Raw genomic sequence first — 17,490 nt, 5'->3', positions numbered from 1 at the left:
CATCAGCTGATAGGAGGGGCTTGGGCTTCTATCTAAACTTCCCCTGCCCCACCCCGTCCTACCCCCCATCCCCCTCCAAAACAAAAAGAAAGAGTAAGGAAGGCATTATTCTGCCTAGGAACCAAAGATTTACCAAGTAAAGGACAGAAATAGAAAGAATTAACAAGGACTCTGCCAGAAGGAACAGTCACAGGTAGATGTGCAGAGTGACAGGAGTGCTTGGTACAGAGAATCACTGAAAATGCAACTGGCCTCATTCCAGTAGACAGTATAGATATGTTATCTGAAGAACGCAGCTTTAAAAATAGCTCACTATTAAAGCAGCATTAAAACAACAAAAAAACCCCCCACCAAACCCAAAAAAGTAGGCACCCTGCATAACCATTTTTTTTCATTTTACTACTGGACATCTTACATTCAGAAATTTGCATCTTAATTTCCCATTTCTGGGAAACAGAGAGAGTAATAACCTCAGAAATCACCCCAGGAAAATGTTAAACTATGACCTTTACTTATTGGTACTGCTATTCAACTACAGTAAAGCATTGTTTTGTGGGTCTGTTTGCAATACAAGCTTCTTCTCCTCTTAGGGAGCAGAATACTTTTTCACAGGCACAAATGTATATGCAGAAATAAGCAGCCATACAAGTTGAGTAAATGTACCTGTTTATTTTCATTTTTGTTCTTCACTCTAATGTTTTTGGACATTTCTGAAGATGGAAGTATTTATAAAAAATGAACCACTGGAATCAAGAAATGTAAGCTGACTTTTCAAATTTCTTTTTTACAGGGACCAGAAAGAAATCTACAGCCTGATGGATAAAATCTGATATTTCTTAAAATTTCTCAATAACTGATCGTTGACCAAACATTTTCAGTCCTACAAGAGCATAAACATCCATTTCTGTAAATAAAAACTGCCAGCTATTTGAAAATTAACATTCCCAATCGTTTACAAGCTGAAGAAAGATGTATGCTGAAGTCTCCTCCCTGTCACAGTAACTTTGATTTTTTATAACCATTTGGTCTACAATGGTGTATAATAGAACAAAAGATGATCAGATCTATACCTGTAGTGTATTATTTCATCCTTATCACGGTCATCTTAATGTTCTTTCCATTTCCAAAGGCTTTCACCTTCTGGAACCTGCATCACATCTACTTACTACCTGTTACTACATACTATGCAGCAACATGCACCAAACCACAGGTATTCTCAGAGAACAAAACAGATACTCTAATGGATCATACTACTAAGTAGAACATCTTCACTGTAACCAACGAAGCACAAAACACTTTTCTCTACTATTAGGAAGTCCAGTAAGATGGTGTGGGCCTTTTTTACGTGCTTATCAGACTGTGTTCATCTTACATGCCCCATGGAACACAGCAGGCTTATATACAACAATAATGTGTTTAAAATAAAGATCATACAGATTTTCCCTTGTATACAGTAAAATGAAGGGAAGTTCTCCTGGAAATGCACGTGAGCCTTGTATTTCATATATTGGCTGAGGTAACACAGGAAAAAATATTTTAGTGCCTTTATCCTTCTTCTCCAGCGCACGACTTGCCATCTTTCAACCACACTGACAATCTTCTTAATAAAGGTGGTGCAGAACAGGAATTCTCATGCACAGAAATGTCAGAGAGATGCTTTGGTTCCAGCTCTACTTCTGTTGTACCCTGCAGGAGTTGATACTGTTTCCATGGTAGAAAACCAACAGTGTCATGAAACTGCCTGTGTAAGTATTATTAGCAGTCATAGTAGCCTCCTGGATAAACTTTTCTTTCCCACATTGCAAAGAAAAAAAAAAAATCAACAGAAAACAGACAGACACAAATCCCTTTCCATGCTAACCTACAATGTAGTACGTCCTGTAATGTTTCAAAACATTTCCCCTTCTTAGTGGATCTCCACTCCCACTTTCTTATAAGCATTACTTTTAGTTACAAATAAGAGAAAACAATTAAAACAGAAAATCCTGATAAACCCAGGTAAGTGGATCAGCTTTACAATACATACATGCAATGCAAGATGTATTTTCAACAAAACAGCTGTGGCAGGCTATGCAACTCATATACCTAACATCAGGACACTAGAGAGCCAACACTACTTTCTGCATGTCTGCTTCCAGACAGGCTTTTTGCTGGTGCAGGAATTTTCGAAACAACCTTTAGAATGCCTCTGAATATAGTGAAATTGACCTTTAAGGTGAATTTGAGTCAAATCCTGAGATAAAATTGCCTTTTCTCCTTCAACACATAAAGAGTACAACATTCAAGGTTCTAAGTAGTTAACTGTTCACGTTGTATTTCAGTCTATTTCCAATACTATCTACTAAGATAGAATGCTTTGAGCTGTTGGCAAGAAACTGATTGAAAGATAGGGAGATTCTTCTAATATTCTTTTCTTGCAAGAATAGCAATGAAAGCCTTTCTCCCAATACTAAGTGAAAAATAGATCTACATAGGGTGTGGACTAAGTCAGTTCTTTCCATTTCTGAATCTGACTGGATTTATCTATCTATTTCAGAAATATTGGGGGGGGGGGGGGGCCCTAAGGTTGATATATGCATTCTGTTTGTAAAAGAAACTTTTTCCCTTTTTTTAAATAGAAAGGCTTTTAAAATCCAAACACTTATCCCTTTAATGTTGGCAACATGAAAAAAGAAAAGATCAGTGCTGAAGGAAAGTCTTCCAACTTTTTCTGATTTTATATGCAGTGCCTAAAAAATTCTTGTCCAGTTTCTGCCAAGCTTAAAGGAAAGCATATACAAAAGGACAGATGAACTATGAAAAGCAGATGACTGAAAAGGCCTGTATTACAGGAAGAAATCTTTCTGAATGCTTTTCAGAGTTGTATCTTTATTGATGGTTCTCCCCCACTTTGCAGCACAGTTACACTGACTGAGCACATCTACCTGAATGAGATGTGGTTACAGGATTAGGCTTGTTGAAATTTGGCTCTGGGCTCCAAAATGTAGTTGCTAGTTATTTTCTCCAAAGATTCCTATAGCTCATACTCTGACAAACCATGGACAGACAATGCCAACAGAGAAACCCTGAAAGATGACAGGGAAAGTAAGCACATGTGCCACTCTGTGCAGAGATGAGTGAATGCTGGAGCCAGAAGAGCAGTGTGGAGTCTCTAAGACCACAACACTTACATCTGACAGCACTGGCTTGGATAGTGACCAACAGTTCTTCCCATGAAGCAGAAACACACACGGGCCACCGTAATGCAATAGCATTCATTAAACACAGATACTGCTGTCATTTATGCGCAAATTACTGAAAGATTCTAATGAGGTAAAATCTCTCTGGTGCTCCCCTTCCTTGTGTCTCCCAACCTGCCAAAGAGCAGTCCAGATCTTTTGCAAATGAAGTTATTCTGGATTGCTCAGCTGAGGCAGGTGTCCAAACTGGTAAAACATACCATTCTGGCTATGAAGTGTATTTTTCTCTCAGATGCTTGCACCACTTCTCAGTATAATTTCAAAACATAACTACTGCATAACTTGAGTAATAGGCAGATATTTCTGACTCAATTTATTTTCATACCTCTTTTTTTTCAAACCCATATATTTCTCTGGAGGGAGTGAAAGCCAACACCTGATGAACTGATGAAGTCTATGTCAGCTACAGCCTTAGAACAATGAAAATGTCTCAAAGGAAGAATTAAATACGTTGTAGGATTGTGTCTACATCTCTTCTCCTTTTTCCATTTGTGCTGGAACAAGTTAATGATATTCATTACATCCAGTAGATTTATATACAGAAACAAAATATCATATTAGTGGGAATGAATGCCATGCAAAGTATATTTCAGGAGTAAATTTTTTTTTTTTGTACATTGTGATCATCTATTACAATCAATACTCTAACTGAACATTTTCAGCTGCTAAACTGCTTGCTTGGCAAGAAAGTATCAAAAACTGCAACTTCTGCATCCACAGAACAGACAAGCAGCTGGAAGCCGTGCAGGTGAAACTTATTTTGCATGTGATGTTGGACTAACTACTGATAGACTGGCATTATAAGGGATAAGCACAATTTCATAGATATGGAGACCACTATAGTCTCAAAATGATTTAATGGCCGAAATCAGGCCTCAAAACTGTAACTTGCTACCACGAAAGGTGTACAGCATATCTAAGAATAACTTCTAACAGTTTGCTATTGTCCCATTTCGTGATTATAATCAAGTACCAACCCCAGGTAATAAATCCTGAAATCTGCAGCAATAACTCCATTTCCAAAAAAGCAATTATCAATCAAGGAAAGACAATGAAAAAACCTAGGTAGATTACGCAAGAATTTGCAGAGCACATGCACATACAAACATTTACATGTTACAGACAGCATATATACTTTTTTCTACACAGTGGGTCATGGGTTTAATGCAATTAAAAATCCTCCTGAGGAATCTCAACATAAAACTTCTACAATTGCTTTCAAACACATTGAAAATCTTTGCTGGCATAAAACCTGCATACAGAATCAGCAGAGTTACCTCACCACAAAACCTCTCTCCATTATGCTGTTTCTATCATACCAAAAACACCCTGACGTGTGAAATAGTGACATCTCAGTGAGACAGGACAAAGTAAAGTGAACTGCAGGTCTTTGATCTCACTGAAAGTGCTCTGCATTCTGATTAGAATTTCTTCTGGGATCCTAGGAGATGAAAGAGTTTCTTAAAGTCTGACAGTTAACTAACAGAGGGGGGGGGGAGGTATTCAGAAGAGAACAAAAAGAGGAGCACTGAAAGCGCATGACATCATGCCTCAAAATGGCCTTTACCATCTTACTGACAAGTTCCACAATGTAGCATAGCAGTTTTCACACAGCTATTCTTGAGAGCTCAAGATCCTCTGTGAAGACAGTATGGCTGGAGATCCACTGCTTTGAACAGATGGAAAGTTGAAACAGGTCTAAATACAATACATATATTGTATTTCAGGACCCTAAATGCATTATGGTAATGCTCCAGAAGACTACTTTTTGAAACCATGTTCTGCCTGACACACTACAAGGAAAGACTCCAGTCTACAAAGCTTACAATTACAAGTTCTGGCACTCCCGTTTTCAGGAAAACCCCACACAGCAAGCATGGAAATGCCATTTAGTTCCCTGTGATTCTTCCCACAGTTTGCCCTTTTGTACAAGGAACATCTCTCAACCTTGCAGGGGCCTTGGAACTGACTACCCTTCACCTCTGACTGCCAGAGGCACCCAACATTAGGGAGAGACATCAGAACCACCACCTTATACTCTATAAGGGGGAAAAACACAGGGCTTTGGGAGCATTCTGCTTGTTTATGTTCAAGCAAATGCACATACAGACAACTTACCAGGCCATGTACATGCCATTTGCTCATAATGAATTTGTATACCTTAGAAGATATAAAAAAGCTTTTTGCTGCTTTTCTCTTTTTTAGAAGCTTACGCTCCTTACATAAGGCACAAAAATTGTGCTTTGAACTGTTTCTCATTAAACCAGAAAAAGAGATTTCTTGTCAAAGCTTCTCTGTTTCTTAACTCTCCCTCTCTATCACCTCCTTTATGTCTCATGGCGTGGCCACTTTTGCTGTACTTTTTCTGTGTCAAACATCATCCCAGCTGCAAAGAGATATCGTTATAAACACGTCCTTCATTTGAACTCCAGCCTAAGTGCAAAATGTAAAGAACAATAAAAGGGGCCTTTGCGGATACCAACCACATCTCCTATTTCCTGAAGCTAGCACACTTATTTTCATTTGAAAGGGAAGCTGGTGTTATAATTGGGATTTTTACATTTTCACATGAATTACAGACTTCTCTACACTGTTTCACTACCTGCATATAAATGCATTTTGAGAATAGTTTCACAGATCATGCTGGAAAGAAGTCTCCTGGAAAACTGATGCTAACATCACCAAAAGATTAAGCATTTTGCAACACCAAAACAAAGCAGCATTACAAGCAAAATTCCAACCAAAGCAAGTCTGACGAGACACGTGACACATCAGTACCTCTCTATTCTCTCCACACAAACTACTAAATCTGTATCAATTACAAATGATCATATTTGATGTGCACATAACTATACTCTCACCAGCCGCAGGAGAATTATTTCTTAGAGAAACAGTAAATAACTGTAATTATTTTTGAACTGCAAATTTCTCCTTTAGAAAGTGTTTTTAAGGATAAACCTCTGTATTTTAAACTGATGTACTAACCAGGCACAGATGAAGAGTGCGGAGGATATTTAGATGTTAGAGATTCCCATTCAATTCTCTCCCTCTTACTATGGCATGTTTTCTATGCTTCTAATTTTTTGACACCCTCTCTGAACCTTGTTTTCAAGAAGAAAGAACCTGTAAGATACATTACGTATGAACATCTCACTCTGGCTATCTGGATTTTATCTGTACCATTCTGAGTCTCAGCAACTAAACTACCACTTTCCCCTTGGTGTCAAGGCATTCTAAGGTCTCTTGGCACCCCTTACCCTACAGGGCCCGACTCCATCAGAGAGAACGTAAGTCTGTGTGGCACAATGCATATTATGTACATTCCAATCTTCAAGAATGTTAGCAAAAGGTACTAATAGCAGATCTGTAAAACAAAAATGAGGGCTCACCTTAAACTGGCTTTACTTTCTCCCATTTTCATCTCACCTGTTGCAGGATGGAAAACTCATTTCTGACGACTGATTCTAACAGGCCTAATGAAATCTTGATTAGAAGGAATGAAAGCTCCACTAACCTTCTCTCTGTGAGAGATTCTTCTTTCCCCTTTTATTTTTTTATTACAGGATATTGCTAGTATTAGCAAATTGGGTTTCTCTTGTTTCCATCTTGAAGCTCCGAGGTTGAGGTACTACACCAGTAGTTCCAGAGAATCACAGAGATCTGAAGTCTAACACAGTCATGCACTTACAGCTATGCATATACTTAAAACAGCCATCCAGTAAACTTCTTCATTAAAATAACAATCATTATTACTCACAAATAACAACCTGACATTACTTGTAAACATGCTCTCTCATCCACTTTAATAGGATGAGTTACCTTCTCCATTGGGAAACCTAGCTCTCAAAATATGTGCAACCATCCATAAAAGGACTAATTTATTTTAGTGATTAGCAAGAATTATTGCCTTCTTAAAGTTGATATCGAGATGTATTGACCTGAAGCAAGCAAGCATTCAACCTGACACTAGCAAAAAAGGTAGCCAGTACACTTCACTCAGCACAAAAACAGTTGCAGAAAACCCTAACGACCCATGCATAAGGTGAACTACACAGCTTACCTGGGGAACTTAAAGCAATAAGGGGATAAAAACCAAAACTATACTTCATTTAGCTTTCTGACTTGCTCATTACCACAACATGCCCGTTCTCATTTCTGTTAATTTTAAGGAAACAAGCTTTCTTCAGTCCTACACTTACACAGGCAAATATGCATATAGCCACTTTAGTTAAATTATTACTTATATCAGAAAGAAAAACTGTAAACATAATGCCTTATTATTTCAGCATCTCTAATGTAAATCATAGCTGGAGTTCGTATTAACTGTTCAGTGGCTCAGACTAATATGCTTGACAGGAGTCAATGCCAGAGGTTCAGAAGGAGGGTAGCCGTAGCAAAGGAGAAGTTACCACAAGGGCCCTCAGCCCTTAGCTAGGAATTGTAAGACAAGTAGAGGCACAGTATTTTACAAAAGATAAATCAAAGCCAGTAAGTTGGAAAGGATCAGTCTTAAAAGGGCAAGCCTTCAAGGTATTTACTTATATGTCTCAAAGTTCATGTCGGGGAGAAAAGATGCTTACTTGTAAAGGTAGTATTCGGCTTGATCCACTTCCTCTCGTGAAGAAATGTTGTCAACAAACTGATTAAAAAATAAGAAATAAAAGCTTCAGAGGGAGCATTCACAAAGCATATTAGAAACAAATGCCACTTCAATAAATAAAACATATTTGTTTGGCATATTTAGGTGTCTGACAGTACTGGAGGTCTTCAAGGCTTTGCTTGCTCCTAACTCAGGTTTCTTCTAGACTGCTAGAAGTCAAATCTTTTTAAACTGAGACAACTTCCCTCCTCATCTAAGAAATGACATGCAGCTTGAAAACATGGAGACCATCTGAGAATTATGTTCATATAGCTCAGTACCCTATATTTTTGCTGCTCCTCTCTGAATTTTTTGCTCTTTAATCACATCCTTTAATTTAAGAATACATTCAGTTCCTTTATTTTTTCCCAATTTTGACTAAGTCTCAACATGCCTTACTTCTCTTTCTAAAAAGTATTCTTTTCCCCAAAATTTCCCGGTTGTGCCTATTCATACTGTAAATTCTGAAGGAAGGGGGTAACAGCATTTTGTATTTCAGCACACATACAAATAACAGTAAGAAAAAAATTTTCTGCTGTAAAGCACAATTTTCCTCTCATTTAAAAGCTTGTCTACTCCAGGCAATCTTCCAAAATTCCCAGTGCTATCAACTATTTAAATAAAAGCCAAGTTTTCAACCAGACTTTGTCTTATGGTAACAGTGAATCCTGTTTCCCTGTAGGTTTTACTAACATAAGCATAAAGATGCTGGAACACTCCAGAGTCTTCCCAATATAATACCTTTAGCTCAGAATACATAAACAGCATGTTCTCAAGGTCAGTACTTCTCCTTATCCTAAGCATTAGCTAAAAATAATAGTTTCAGCTGACTGGTACTTGTTCTCCAGTTTCTTAACTCTCGTTGCATGCTGTACACGTGTAGGTCTCGTCTTCTGAGTGTGGCAATAGCATGCCTGCACACTTTATTTGTATTTTAGAAAATAAGAATCTGATGTGAGCTCCTGGTATTGGAAAGTGGGGCTGTTTGACAATCTGAAAATGCCACTTCTCCAGGGAAGAGATCAGCCCAAACCAGGAACGTGAAGGAAAGGAATAAAGCTGATTAAGTAATAAAAGGGAGAGGAAACACCCATTTTGCCCATGGATGCTGTCTCAGAAGCAATGATCAGCAATGCCTGATCTGTATCAATGCTTAATCTTGTAACTGGATAAAATATTCTGTGACTCCTCAGTTAATGGTGCCAATGGTCCTAATTAATGGTTACTGAGGTACCAGGATGGTGACTCAGCTTTTCTGGATAATTTTGAAGATTGAAACTAGGTTGGTTTTTTTTTAAAAAAAAAACAAGTGATACAGTCTCCTTCTTCAGTACACTCACACAGGGAACTTAAAAGCACATCTCACACCTCTGCTTTCACTCCCCCTCTCCAGATTAACCCATCTTGAGGATGGAACTGGTTACTAATCCCAGTAAAAATAATGGCTTCACTTATCCCACACTAGCATTTGTCCTGCCTCAGTTTGCTGAGGCAAGGAAAGAAAACTACAGAGGCAAAATATATCCACCTCTGCCTCACTCTGAAAGGAGCCTGGAAGCAGAGGAAGATGCATGCAGACAGGCAGTGTGCTAATTCACTCCATTCCCTTAGCAGCATGTGTTCTTTAGAAAGGGTCTGAGGGAGCAGTGAAGTTCTCACTAAGACAGAAACCACGGGAAGGCAGGAAATATACATTAGGGAAATACATAGCCCAGTAATGGTGAGGCCTGATTTGTACTGAGAAAAAAATCCCTATTTCTGTTTTAAAGACCCTACAGTCCAGGTACTAACGATGAGTACAAAGTAACAATAAGACAGCTTTACACAGCAATTTAACAGTATAAGAAGACATTTGCAATCTCAAAACTCCCAGCAGAGGCAATACCATTTATCCCCTCTCAGCTCACTTGATTTCATAAGCATTCCACTGTCATTTCCATCACTTTATGACTGGGCTTTATTTCCTTACCCGGGCTATTGTCAAAGAGCTGACAGGCAGCTTTCTTTCATATGTTCTGTCCATTAAGTGGGCTAAGTCAGCTGAAGAAAACAGAAAAAAAGCATGTTTAATCAACTAGCATTACAGGAAAATCTGCAGAGCCATCATATAACCTAAAATGGAACCTCTGTCTACGAAATCAAATTCTCGTTCCTTGTTAACATCTCATTTTGAAACTGTATGAAAACAATACATTCGATTATTGTTAAATACTTCATCAGAAAATAATACATGGAAAGGTTCTCAACATTTTTTTAACTTATTAGAAAGAAGAGGGGGAAAAAGCAAACTACCCTATAATGTATTGAATGAAATCAGTATAACTAACATAACTCATCTAAAAAAACTGAGCAGATGTCCTTAAAATTCACACTTGCTTTCAAGCTTAGCATATGCTGGACAGTGCTTTTGGCATGGGTCTGTCCTTTATTTTAGGGTAAAACAATGAGATACAGAAACTAGCAGTATCATATTGATAAACCGCAGTCACAAACAGCAATCCAAAGAAATCCTGCTAACCAAACTGGGCACTGTGTCAGTACTTTATTAACTTTATAGCATTCTGCTCCAGCAGTCCTATAACAGTATTAATTTGACCATAGAGGAACTTCAAGATTCTGAATGTTGAACAAGCAGCCAACCATTGCATTTAATGAATTTAATTGGAAGTTAAATTAATTTAATTTGTAGTTTTAGTTTTGTACTGTTCCTGGAAAATAATGATGACTCAGGAACTGAGTAAGCTGTTTATTGTATGCTTAGTGTCAGCCATTTGATTCTTAGCTGAGACATGAACTGATGATATCCAACCTATAATATTTAGAGATTTCAATCATAGTCTTTTTTTTCTATTCTCCTGCATTGTCCAGAACCAGGAATCCAACATACTCTCTCCACATCATTAGCACCTTGCTTTATCCTTTGCACCCCAAGACTACAACTCTTGCTAAATCAGCCTCTCTTTTGACATCTCTCAATTAGTCCCATTGCCCATCCTTCAAGAGATGATGGGTTGGCTTAATTTACAATCCATTTTCCAAAAAGGTCATCCAACCTCCACAGCTGTCAGTGAAATGTGAGGTAAGCAAAACTTGCATCATCACATCAGAATTGATTAAGCCTTCCTACTCTGGCAAAGTTGACAGGGGCAGAAAGCAGCACTGCACCAGTTAACATACCGTGTCTCTGAGGGATGCAGTCCTTGTACATTCTGTCCACAAAACAAGTGATATCACTATTCATCATTTTAAAAACAGACCTGTACTGCCAGTAAATACTGAGGGGTACAGAGTTCTAACAGTACAAAAGGCATTCAATGCTACACTGACCTTATAGGTACTCTCTCAAAATACAACACACATGCAAAGATTTTTGCTGCAGTAAAATGATAAGAGTCTTGATTTGGAATAAAATGGTTGACTCTTTGTCTGTACAATGCTGCTGTCTGCCACACAGCAGTATTTCATGTTTACATAACACCTTTCTTCCTGAGGCATTCTAAGGTGTTCTTCAAAACACAAAAAGAGCATTCATCTCTGGCTGAGGGAAGGCGAGCATTTCATGACCATAAAGACAGAGGGAAATCTGGGGCAAAGTTACTGAGGGAAGTACCAGCTCCTACAAAATACAACACAGGACACTGAGTTGATGTGGTCCACCAAGGCCATGCTATACCAGATAACCACTAAAACACTGGATGAACTTTTTTAATGGTAAAGAAATTTCTGTGGGAATATCCTTTCAAGAAGTGTCTGTATTTGACTCTATACTACCTGTCCCTCCAGCACTCACAAAGGTCATGATGGAGCACGTAGGTAAAGACTTTGGGGGCATTCCCAGTAGTTCTAGAAGCCAGAGTGAGCGGATGCTGCGGTCAAGTCAAATTGTCAGGAACTAAGAACTGGCTAGATCCTTGCCTAAATATACTAAGCCAACTGTCATTCAACATTCTTCAATACGCATTTCAAGATAGCTGGAAAAAAGTACTCACTCTGAAATCTGCTATGTTTTGTGACATAGCAATGTGGACCTGAGACAGACAGCTGCACGGGTTGGGAGTTCATTTATCTATTCCAGAACTATTTTCGCTACCCTCTGAAAACTGGAAGGTGCTACCCAAGACCATTTTTGGGCCATACTCAACCCCTGAGCTTGGCACCTTTGTCTAGGTGCTCATGAAGATGAAGACCCCATTTCAGGAAACACTGAGTGCCTAAATAGAATATAAACCAAATGAATACAGTGTTATGAGTGCAAGATCCCAAGACAGTTAGCCATTTATACACAGGCTGCCTCTGGGAGAGTTCACACACAGGATTTCAATGATTGACCTTTTATGCTGTCTGCAAAGCTGGAACTCCCTATCAGAACTTCAGCATGGAACACAACATGAAGCACTTATCTATCAGCTCCAGTATAAGAGTCACAATAAAATGAAAGCTGATTAAACATTAAAGAATAGAAGACAAATCAAGCTAATGAGAAATTTAGCTTTGTTTCTGCTGCCGTTTCTGCTGTAGTTTCAAGATAGAATAATTTGCAGCGACTAATTACTTCCTTGTTTGTTTTCTGTGAAGAGCACCTAGACCCAGACTTTTTTTCTCATATTCATGAATTGAAATAATTCACCTACCTTTTGTAAACCAAGTTTGCTCCACAAGTTGCTATTCAATAACCAAGATTCAAGCTTCTTCTTAGTTAAAAACATCCCAACAGAAGTACCAGAATGCAAGAATGTGAATGTCCAAGTTTCCTAGCACTGTTGGTAGTAAAACTTGAGCGCTCACACTGGCATATAAACCAAATAAATGTTTTAATGGCCAAAGCAAAATTCTATGCACATTCTAACAGATATATGCTTATATGCTGCAAATGCTTTTATCTGATAGTCATTACCAAGGAGGACACTAGCATATATAAACTGTCATACACATTGCCTAAAAATACATTTCTACAAGATGCAACTTTAAAAAACTTAATAATTTCTCTAAAAACATATTTCTGCATATTGCAGAATCTCATGGATTTAAACAAACTAACAAAACAAACCGTAAGTCTGAGCTGAGGTCATTTAACTTCTGGACACAACTTCACAGTTGTGTCTACAATACTGATATCTGAGATTCCATGTTCACTTTTATTTTCATTTTTTTATAGCAACTCAGTGTCTTATTGCCTGCAACAGGGTGATTCAGGACAATGACTGGGAAAATAGTGACCCTCACCTTCCAAGTCAGTGGTTATGACAACTAATACCAGTTTGGTGGCCTAGGAAATCAACAGTTTCAGTTTGATTCACACTGTGTACCTATCCATAGCACATAGCCACACCAAAAAGTGGAACATTTGGCCACCATGTAAGGTCACTACCCTGTTATGCTTAGAAGTGGTCCATCCCAAACACGGTTGAAAGCCAGTGATGGGGCAGCAACAGGAAAGCGGATACAACTGTGACGCAAAGTTTACCTGTCCTGGGAATGATGGGCAGAGCTAATACCTTAACTTACAGGCTAATATTTCATTTTCTATATAAAGAAAGTCTTGATTAATTTTAAAAATCCAATTAAAATATAAAGGAAGGCCGAGGCAAGTACTCTGCCTTACAAATTTATGTGTTTCATGTTTCTCAGTATTTCCACATCCCTGTCAGTTTCTGGAAAGAACAGCTTTGTACCAAAGAAGGCTTTGAAAAGAAAGTATTCGAGTCTGTAAAGGCAGCACTGCCACCTGGTGTTGCAAATGAGCCATTTTGGGTACCACAAGTTTTTCTAATGAAAAAAGACATTTCCTATCTCACTTGGATTCTTCTGTCCCCTGGGATTCTGGTAATTGCTATTCTTCTCATAAAGATGCTTACTGTCACTTAATTTTCCTTGTTAGTGATGAACCAACTGAAACACTAGAGAATCGAAGTCCAGCCATGCCTCCCGTTTTCTTGACACTTAATTTTAATGAGTCCAAATTACTTCAAGACCCGTATCTTCCTACCAGCAAGCAAACTGTAAATTCCAAATTAACACACTTTCAATTCCTACCTTTTTGAACAAATGTGCTTCTGTACACAAAATACAGTCTTTGTTCTTTCCCACACTTTTTTCAGTACTGAAGTTTGCTAAACTCATTCATGTTTGGAATGCTAAACTGAGACTACTGAGAAGAGAATAAAGCATATTTTCTATGGACACAGTAAATGAGTTTGAGTCTAGGAAGGCACCACATCACTAGCAGAGAAATGGAACTGACTTTAAACCAAAAATACTTCTTTTTCCTTTAAAGGTATTCTCACAACATAGTTTTGCAGAATAACAGTTCTGAAACAGTGTTTGAAATACACAAGTAAAAGAGCATCTCCTCAACACAAGGAATTCACTCTAGCTACAATCACCAGTTACTACAGACAAGATACTATGTGCAAGCATACAACTGACAGCTACAGAGCAGAAGTCTGCAGGGCTGTCTCCTCTTTGAAAATGCTAATATAGCTGACACCGTGTTAACTTGTTTTCTCTTTTCTGTGAACACAAAATGAAAATGCAAAGCAGGCCTTTGAAAAGCATGGAACAGACATCTGCTTTGGATCAAGATCATCGGCAGAGCAGCCACAAGAACTGTGCTTGCCAAACAGTCACAAAAGGTCTTGCCAGGCCTGGGGAAAGCCAAACATAGACTGTACCAGCACTTGCACAACATTTTTTTCTACAGTACATTTCTATTGCCTGTGACGTCTGCCAAAATAAGAAGTCTTTTTCATCTGGAAGTGACTGGTTCAAATGCATCCCTGGGCACTAGTCTGTGGCTCCAGGCCAAAAAACACTGCATGAACAGTCCTACTGACACTGAAGGGTTACAAGGTATTAACAGTCTCTGCAGGATCCAAGCTGCAGTCGTGAGCATCCACCGGCTGTTTCTGGCCCATGTATAGTAAAACATGTTGACAATACCAACCTAGCTGTTTATAGGCAAATAACAGAAACAAATTAGTGCATAAAAAACACCACTCTGATCATTTTGTCTTCCAGCCTGACAAAAGCCCTTGAAATTCACCTTCTGATTCTTCTTTCAGCCCCATAATCTGTGTTACAATTAACAAATACAGTTCAGGGGCACAGCAATGGAAAACAGAAGACAAAGATTCTGCATTAAGGGTCTCCAAAACACCTGTGGTACAAAATAATCCATATGTATCTTTACCATGGAAACATGTTTTGCGTGATGTTTTCTGTTTAACACAGTCACCAAAAAGATGGTGGAATGTCATTTCAAATGTAATCTAGCCAAAGAATTTAGCTATGAAATTCACACAAGAGATCTCAGTACCACATGCAGATACAGTTTAATGTATAACTTCTTGGGAAAAAAATGTTTAGTTTCATTTTTCCCCAAAAGAAAAATCTAAAATTTCAATAAGAAATGTAACTTTCCCTCCTGCAAAACTCTGATGAAGATGTTCTTTTAAAAAAATGTTTTTAAACAGGAATGCCCTGTGATACTTATAGGTCTTCTTTTGCACTGCTTTACAATTAAAACAATGTCAACGGAGAGAACATTTGGAGACAGTCAGACACAAAACTATGTCATTCATAAAAACTTTGGATTTTGTGAAAGAAAAAAATCAGCTGTAGAACCCAAATATTCATTAAATGGGCAAATTCTAACTTGTTTCTGCATTATAGTATGAATATATATGACAGATTTTTAACATGCTGGGCAGATTTTGACATAGTACCTCAGAAGCATTTTGCTCCACACATTTTTTTATTTTTAAGTATTTATAGATGATGAGCTAGTCTAAAATGAGTTCAGGTTGAAATTAATTAGCCTAAGTGGAGAAAAAGAAACAAAGTTTTCTCACCCAGGCTATGACTCTCTTTTTGTCTCTTTTCCCATTTTGAGCTGTCCACGTAGGCTGCAGAAAGAAGAGATCTTCTACCTAATGAAGAAAGAAATCACTACATAAGTCAGGTAAGTCAGACATCTCTAAACAAACTAACACTTTATTAGATATAGCCCTTTTCTGTCACATTTACTGAGTCAGATGCATTAAACTGTCTTTATGGCACACCTGTCAGCAGCAGCTACTGTAACAGTTTAGATTCCCTGTATGTGGATGAGTCATTACCTCGTCATTTTTAGAACAGAAAAGCTTTTCCCTAGAAGTTTTTTTTCAGTGTGAAACAAACATTCCCAAACCTGAATTCTGTATTTAAGAAAATGATAAATTTGTAAAGGTAGAAGAAACCCCAAACAACAATAAAGGACTGCTGCTTTGTGCACACAAAACTTTTTCACCAAATGCTAGCAACTGGCTAAATATATGTATAAAAGCATAAGCAAAAAAGATGAATATGCAGAAAAAGGCTTTTCAGCTGTTGTTGGAAGGTTATTTTTTCCACCTGTAAAGATTTGTCTCACTGGAAATGAAAGGTAGATGCTCCTCTGGAAATATTCTATTTTTTATCACCTCAGTTTTTTGCATCTCCTGTGAATTGCAGACTTCACTCAAATGTTTTTGAAATTTTTTTCTAAACACTCTTTGTACTGCCTCTGAAATCTGCTCAAGATGCTGTTCTAGCTTTTGAAACAAAATGGAAATTGTTTCAACTGAAAGAACAAACCACATCTGTACATCACTCACAGATGATAAGGCCCTGAAGATCAATGAGGAACATCTGGATAAAATTTGTAGACAGAAGACATAGAATACATGCAGAAATTAATGTTAAGAAACATGAAATATTTTAAAAACAGACGTTACTATGCTACACAGAATTCTTAGCAACTACCTTAAAGCCTCTACCTGAAAATCTACCTGCTACCACTAGAAGTTTTTTATTCTTGAGTGTGAAACAATTTTTCTCATTATCATCCTTCTGACATGCAATTATACACAGACATCCAGCTCTGAACATCTTTGCAAATTTTTGTCAAAAAGACCTGGTACACAGAATTCTGCAGTCACACTATAAGAATACGTACAATGCTTTACCAAAGAGTTAGAAAGTAAGAAAATGAGGTATTTTTGTTTGGTTGGGGTTTGGGTTTTTTAGGATAAACTTCCGTATGCTTATTCACAGCAAAAGATGCCACTAACGAACACAATGGTTTAAAGAACTATTTGCTATAGCACAAGCAACTGTCTGCATGACAGTACTTTGTGCAGGTAAGCTGGAGGTCAGGTTTGAGTTCTTCACGCAGGTTCCAGTGCCTGAGCGGTTCCAGTGCCTGAGCAGCTCCAGTGCCAGAGGAGAGGGCAGCGTTTTTTGAGACATGGACGTCAAGCTACCAGGAAGCAGCACTGAGAAATTTCTGCTCAGAGAAGCTGAAAAGGCACAATAAAGTTACCCATCACCACCACACTTTAAGTAAACCTTACTGAGTTCAGTTCTTGGCAAAAGTCAGCATTTTTGTAAAGGTGGTTTTTCAAAATCATCTGTCTTGGTTTGCTTCTGCCACGCGAGTTACTAAGTTTTGCTGAACACTTACTGTCGCGGGTTTGGCGGCCTCCATACAACCCCGTGTGACCTCCCGTGACCCAAAAAAGGCAAGTCCTAAGATACTAAGCTATGAGATCGGCAAGGTGGAGTAGCTGTAAAAAACAAATTAGGAATACTCTC

At 38.1% G+C, this 17,490-nt stretch overlaps 1 protein-coding gene across 3 annotated transcripts in view; it reads right to left on the bottom strand.

Annotated features, from left to right (window-relative positions):
- Positions 1 to 17,490, bottom strand: part of MRPS27 (mitochondrial ribosomal protein S27) — a 47,764-nt gene that overhangs the window by 29,894 nt on the left and 380 nt on the right. For 2 of the 3 annotated variants that reach the window (XM_074813037.1, XM_074813036.1), the window contains exons 2-4: positions 15,729 to 15,806; positions 9,848 to 9,918; positions 7,820 to 7,878 (exon numbers count right to left, since the gene is read on the bottom strand). In XM_074813037.1, coding sequence (XP_074669138.1) covers positions 7,820 to 7,878; positions 9,848 to 9,918; positions 15,729 to 15,806 — 208 coding nt within the window. Of the gene's footprint in view, positions 1 to 7,819; positions 7,879 to 9,847; positions 9,919 to 15,728; positions 15,807 to 17,027; positions 17,046 to 17,490 lie in introns of those variants that run through there. The other variant, XM_074813035.1, reaches the window with a different exon arrangement.

This window comes from Strix aluco, chromosome Z (genome assembly GCF_031877795.1).
Source record: "Strix aluco isolate bStrAlu1 chromosome Z, bStrAlu1.hap1, whole genome shotgun sequence".
Lineage (NCBI taxonomy): Eukaryota > Metazoa > Chordata > Aves > Strigiformes > Strigidae > Strix > Strix aluco.
The sequence above is the reverse complement of the archived record's forward strand: the minus strand, read 5'-3'. Positions and strand labels throughout refer to the sequence as shown.